The sequence below is a fragment of the Coptis chinensis genome, chromosome 3, assembly GCF_015680905.1.
Source record: "Coptis chinensis isolate HL-2020 chromosome 3, ASM1568090v1, whole genome shotgun sequence".
In the NCBI taxonomy this organism is placed as follows: domain Eukaryota; kingdom Viridiplantae; phylum Streptophyta; class Magnoliopsida; order Ranunculales; family Ranunculaceae; genus Coptis; species Coptis chinensis.
Genome location: NC_141458.1, coordinates 114,423,998 through 114,430,490, shown reverse-complemented (window position 1 = coordinate 114,430,490; position 6,493 = coordinate 114,423,998). Strand labels below are relative to the sequence as shown.

Below are 6,493 nucleotides of genomic sequence, written 5' to 3'. Positions count from 1 at the left end.
CTACATGTAAACAAACACAGAAATTAATAACTAAAGAACAATATTATACATGTACAGATAAATACTTAACACACCTCCAAAACCTAAAACATATGCCAAATTCAATTCCACTACAACTAGAAAATCCTCAAATCCAACCAAGTAATATGCACACAGAAAACCATCCAACACAAGAAACCAAACAAATGTTTCATTGATGGTGCTATTCTTGTTAGCACTCAGTTTACATTTCAGCTTGAATCACCAAGATTACAGCTTACAACACAAGTTGCATCTTAGTGCTTTCCCTAGAGACCAATACAAATAAATGATTTCTGGGTCCCTTGTCTGACCTTTCACTGAGAAAAGTAGCCTATAAGGCTACAAACAATGGAATTAGATGGTAACTTATAATAATGAATTTACTAAACATGATTAATTTTAGAATAAAGACAATGATTTGTAGTAGTGAACAAGAGTAATACTGATATAAGTACCTGGGTTGAGTTGTCTTCAACAAGCATTACATATAATGTTCATAAGCAAGCATTACATATAAATCTTCAACAAGAGTATTGGTGTGGAACACAAGCTTTTCTCTTTATACTACTAGGCACTTTAACTTGTTAAACTACCAACCATACACAAAAATTCAACCAAAGAAACATACTCCATGATCCCCCAACTATAGCTTAGCACTTGAATTATAAGTTCTCAACACAAAACTTGTCACAAAGAAACACACTTTATGAACACTCTCATGACTTAAACTCAAAAGGGTATCTCAAAACCTTATAAAATTCTCAAAAATCACAAATTTTGGATAAATAAACAAACTTTATAAACTTCGAGCACATATATTCAAAGGTGCACTCTTAACAAGCAATTCTGACTTTCTTAACTTGTCATAATAATTGAATTGTTAGAGTTATATGCATCTCTGCTACTAAGTCATATACTTGTCTTCTCTGGTAAGTTTTCAACTTAAATTACTGCTACTAAGTTATATGCATCTCTGCTACTAGGTTTCAAGTGTCAGAGTTATATGCATCTCTGCTACTAAGTCCCTACATTATAGTCAGACTTGCAATGGCACTGAAATTTGGCAGAGTGATTTGAAACTTCTATCAATCTACTACTATAGAGTGATTTCAAACAGACTTCTATCAACCAAAAAGGATACTACTATATGATCCTCATTATTGTATGATGACCTTCTATAAGAAAATTAAATTATATTCCATAACAAAGACTTGTGTCCATCTTCTGATTGATTTGAAGAAATATATGGAGTGGTAATGAAGCTGGCTATATGTGGAAAAAAAGACCAGCTCAACATCCTTTTTTTTTTTTTTTTATAATTTAAGAAATTTAAGAAATACAAGTATTGGTTTGGTGTGAAGTTGGATACAAGTTTGGAATCAACACTTGCTTGTTACTTGCAAATTAATGCAACAACACAAAACAAAACAACTACAATGTTACCTATTACAGAACAACACTACTACAGAAGAACTACAGAACAACACTACTACAGAAGAACAAATTAATGCAACAACACAAATTAATGCAAGAACACAAAACAGAACAACACTACTACAGAAGAACTAATACTACTATTACTACTGTCCATTTTCCTTCTTTGTTTTTTCTTTCATTTATTATTAGGGACCCTTATTATTATTATTGTGAAAATAAATTAGTCAGTTCAACAGCTCAACACCAGTATCAATGAAAGAGAGTTTAGGGTAACTTACAGGCTTGGGCCAGTCTCTTGGATTTTCCATTGGCTTGATGTGTCCCTTGTAAGACATTTGATATGTAGACACCAAGAAGTAGGAACTGCAATACTCTCTCCAATCAGCTCTCATTTTGTATAAAATAACTACTGCATGCACACAAACAATCCCAGAGAGTTGCCATCTCCTACAACTGCACTTTTGATCTACTATGTTCACAGTGTATCTATAATCAATTATACTTGACATCCATGATACAATACAGACTGCTATTACTTGCTTCCAAATCCCAATTAGGAATGTCTCCTATCATCTTCTCTATTTTCTTCACAACTACAGGAACTAACCCATTTATATCCCAATCTTCTGCCTTCTCTCTCCTCTTATACAAAAAGGACATCAACAATGTATGATACTTATCTAAGAAAGGAACAATGGGAATATCCCTCAAGTCCAAAATCCAGTTGTTAAATGATTCAGAAAAATTGTTTGTGATGTGATCACATTTTGTATAATCATCAAAGTGTGCCCTTGCCAACTCTCCACTTTCTCTCTCATAAGCCAGGCCCTAGCTTCTGGACATTCAGCTTCTAGTTGAGCCATACACCTATCAAAATCAGTTATCTTATAACATTTTGCAAAGACTTCCCAGACTAGAAACTCCAAATGTTTTGCCTTGAAAACTTTCTTAAAGTTTTTGTACACATATGCCTAAAGCAAAACCTCGGGGGATTGTTAGGGAACACAATTGACACACTTCAATTAATCCCTTTTGTCTATCGGACACAAATGTCAACTTGTACATATGACAATCTAATCCATTCCTTTTCATTGTTTGTAAAAATTAGTCCAACTCTCTTTCCCTCGATCTTGTGATATAGACTGCTATAGGAAACAAATCATTGTTCCCATCCAATGCTACCATGCTTAGACATTGTCCTCCATACTTACCCTTCAGAAAACACCCATCTAATCCAATAATGGGTCTACAAGAAGTCAAGAATCCTGACAAAGAAGCAGCAAAACACACACATACATCTTCAAACTGCAAGGTTTGATCATTTCTAGAACAAAAAGCAATTGACTCTGGATTACTTCTCATTATCTGATAAAAAATGGAGTACACACAATATATAAGTAACAATAACAATATATAAGTAACAATAACAATGCATAAGTAACATACATATAGATAACAAACAATATATAAACACAAAAGCAACATTTAGGGTGTACCTGATCACGTAACAGAGGTACTAGTTTGTAACTTTCTGCAAAATCTCCATGAATCTGTTGTAAGCATCTAATTCTTGCAGTCCAGTAAGAGATTGCCACATGCTGCTTCTGCCTAATGTCATCAATGATGTTTTGTGGAGTACAAGTCTTGTGATGTACCTTCATATGTTCCAACATAACAGTGGTCACCCAAACTGCATCAGCCATTCTATTCTTGTGGTCTGTATTAGCACCACATCTATGTTCATTGTTAAAGGTGCTCAGTCTCATTGTAAAACCATCACTCTTCTTCTTCCTCCAGTAAGCCCTCCAGGGACACCCACTAGCCTCACAGATAGCTAGAATTCTGTATGACTCATTCACAACCATCCTACCCACAAATCTATTCTTAATGCAGTAATCCTTAATCTCCTGCCTCAATATTTTGATATTAGGTCACTCCATACCTCTTTCCCACTCATCTTCAACAATGTGTGGCCTAACATCATTGGCCTTAGTTCTATACACATCTACAATCTCACCTTCATAGTTATAGTACTCTGCAGAACTTGGAATCATATACTCTAATTCATCTTCAGATGAGTGTGCACTGTGATACTCCTCTTCAGGTTCCAATTCTTCAACATTTGGAGCTGGAGGCTTTGCTGCTACTTTTCTCACAACAGGAACTTCAATACCTTCATCATCATCTAGCTCGTCTTCAGACAGGACATTGTATGTGTTGACATCAAAGGTCCCCACATTAGACCAAAATGGGTCATCTTCATCAACAATGACACCCTTTCCTTTGACTTTTCTCCCACCCTTTCTCTTCTTAGTTGTCTCTCCAAACTTGGCATACTTAGTTGGTTGTCTCTTTGCTGGTGTGGACTGCTTCCTTTTTCCTTTCCTACCAACTTCTTCTTGCACAACTTATTTTCCTTTTGCATTCAAAGCTTCAACTGTGGGGTCTTCAACTTCTACTTCAGGTATGGCTTCAGTCATGTCATAAACTTTATTTTCAACATAAACATCATAGTACCCATCCAGATTGCTAACCAATTGTCTCCACATCTCCAATAAATCAGTATCAATCACTACATGAACTACTTTACCACCAACAATGTAAGCCAGCTTGACCTCTTCCATGTTGACATCCAATAATAAATCTTTCAAGTCTGATTGCATGTCCAACATATTTAGTTTATCACCATCTACATTCATCATCCAAACTTCCTTTTTACCAGTGAAATCTTTTTTTGACAGTGTTAACCTTCTACGAGGTGTCTTAAAGAAACCCCCATAGTGAATCAACAGGTTTCTCACTTCATCATCAGCCATGATTGTACAGAATGAACAAGAAAATCACTATTAAACAACTATTTTAGAAGCAAACAAGTCTAAAAGCATTAATAAATCATGAATTTTAGTTGATTACCTTCGGATCTAAGACAAAGATGATGCCTTGCAGTTGATAACACCTTCAAGTTGATGAGGCTTGCACGGTTCTACTGAATAATGTATATAACTACATCACCTTTGACAAATTAAAATGCCTACAACTTTAAACATACAGTTCTATAACAATAATTAAGTGTTGTTGTGATGTTCTAACAAGCATGCTCAAACACTAGATCAATGATAACTCAAGCACGCTCAAACACTAGATCAGTGATAAATCCTCACAACAATGGAGACAACAATGGAGTTTCTTCCCGCTTAAAAAAATAGACTTGGCTTTTTATACAAGGTGATTGGATGTAAAACTGCAGTTTAGTTTCGATCCGTTGGATAGAATGCACTGGATGACTCCACGTGTCTATCTACTGTGACTGAGAAGTAATTTCTTTGGTAATCTATTATGACCGTTGGATTACTTTCACAGGATGGCGACACGTGTTTCACAGTTTAAACTTTGGTAAATAGTCCGATGGCAAAAGAGTAATTACAAGATCAGGGGTAGTTGGTGTCTTTTTCTTTGGATCAATTCTGACCTTTGATTTTTTTCGTTGGAGATCGTGACATGTGTCTAATTTGACCTGGTGTGATGACTCAAAGTCAAGGGGTTTTTTGCGTCATTATTCATGGCTAAGGGTAGTTTGGTCTTTTCACTACAGTTGACTTTCGAGATAACAGTCAAGACTTGTTGACTTGGACGACACGTGGAAATGGGGGTAGGTAAGTCTAACTAACCCTAAATTGTATGTCACAATTCTCACTAATATACCGGCGGATCTCTATAATATTAGGTTTCTTTGTGACAAAATTTTTAATGCATTTTAATATATTGCAATTTAAAATATAAAATTTTCAATAGAGATTGGAGATTTCTAATATGTGTTCCAATTTAATTTGCAGTTTTGCACTTCTTCTATTTGGGGATTTCCACATTAATAAGTGAAAGTTGGATATCTATAGTAACATAAACTCAATGGTAAACAAGTTTGGGTTATATAGTTTTTATTTTTGTGTACTTTGCACATCTCTTGATAATTTCCTTTTTGTGTTAGATTTTGAGGTTGTTACCTTATTGATTTGGGGTTCTGTGCATCAATTTAACTTATTGAAGGGTGTCATTTCTATATTCGTATTAGACAGTGGAAACTTAATAATGGAATTTCAGTATGTAAATTGACCTTTGATGTGTTTTCAGTTTTGCTGTTACCAAAAAAAAAAAAAAAAAATTGATGTTGATCTTTTTTTTCAGGCATTCAAAGAAAATATAATCTATTTGCTTAGAGCCTCTGGGTGCATCTTAGGGTGATGCAACCATTAATATAGGTGCCTTTAGAGCTATTGCAATGTAGCAAGGAAGCTTGACTGGTATGTGGTTCTTCTTAATGTTTTAGGTCCACATCTTATCTCCTCTTTTCTTTATGATTTTTTCCTCTTTCTTCATTGTTATATTTTTCAATTGTAAAGCCCTCCACTCTCAGGTAATTTCCCTATCTCATGTCTCATGCTCTCTAATTTTCTTTCTACTTTAATTAGTTTATTGGCGAACAAATTAAGAATGGCAAAAAACTAGAAGAGTCGATGATTACTCTAATTGAGTCATTTTGTCAATTGGCGGTACTCTTTTGTAATCTATTTAAGTAATGGGAATGGGGTAACAGTAGATGATTTGGTGGAACAGAGTTTTTAGCATTGTTGCTGAATAACATTTAATATGGTGTGTTGTTTTTATTTATTGCTTTGTGTTTAGAAAGGAAGGAAGAAAATAAAGAAAGACTTATTGAACATCTTCTGGCTAATCTTGGCGAGTCAGGTATGTGTTACAATCATATATATTGATCTTTGTTTCCCATTTTAAGACAACAACAATTGAAAAACCCACCAATAGGAAATGGTTAGACAATTTGACCTTCGCTTCTGTATTTTCTCCAATTGAAATAGTTATATTCGAATACTCTTACATGTTTTTGAATACTCGATCTATAAGTTACTGAAGCTTGCATGCAAGGCTAGGATAGCAGCAAACAAAGTCCTACAAAAGTCCTACAAGGCTAGAACAAATTCGAACTAAGGTGACACTGGGTTTACCATGACGAAGTCCTACA

The 6,493-nt window shown here is 34.7% G+C and overlaps 1 protein-coding gene across 1 annotated transcript; it reads right to left on the bottom strand.

Moving 5' to 3' along the window:
* Window positions 1-2,562: 2,562 nt before the first annotated feature.
* On the bottom strand, window positions 2,563-4,998 carry LOC147513216 (uncharacterized). Its single transcript, XM_086598877.1, has 3 exons — window positions 4,372-4,998; window positions 2,955-4,258; window positions 2,563-2,823 (listed from the first exon to the last, which is right to left on the bottom strand). Exons 2-3 carry the CDS (start codon window positions 3,321-3,323, stop codon window positions 2,563-2,565), a joined length of 630 nt encoding a protein of 209 aa, XP_086455003.1. The 5' UTR covers window positions 3,324-4,258; window positions 4,372-4,998.
* Between the last annotated feature and the right edge of the window lie 1,495 nt (window positions 4,999-6,493).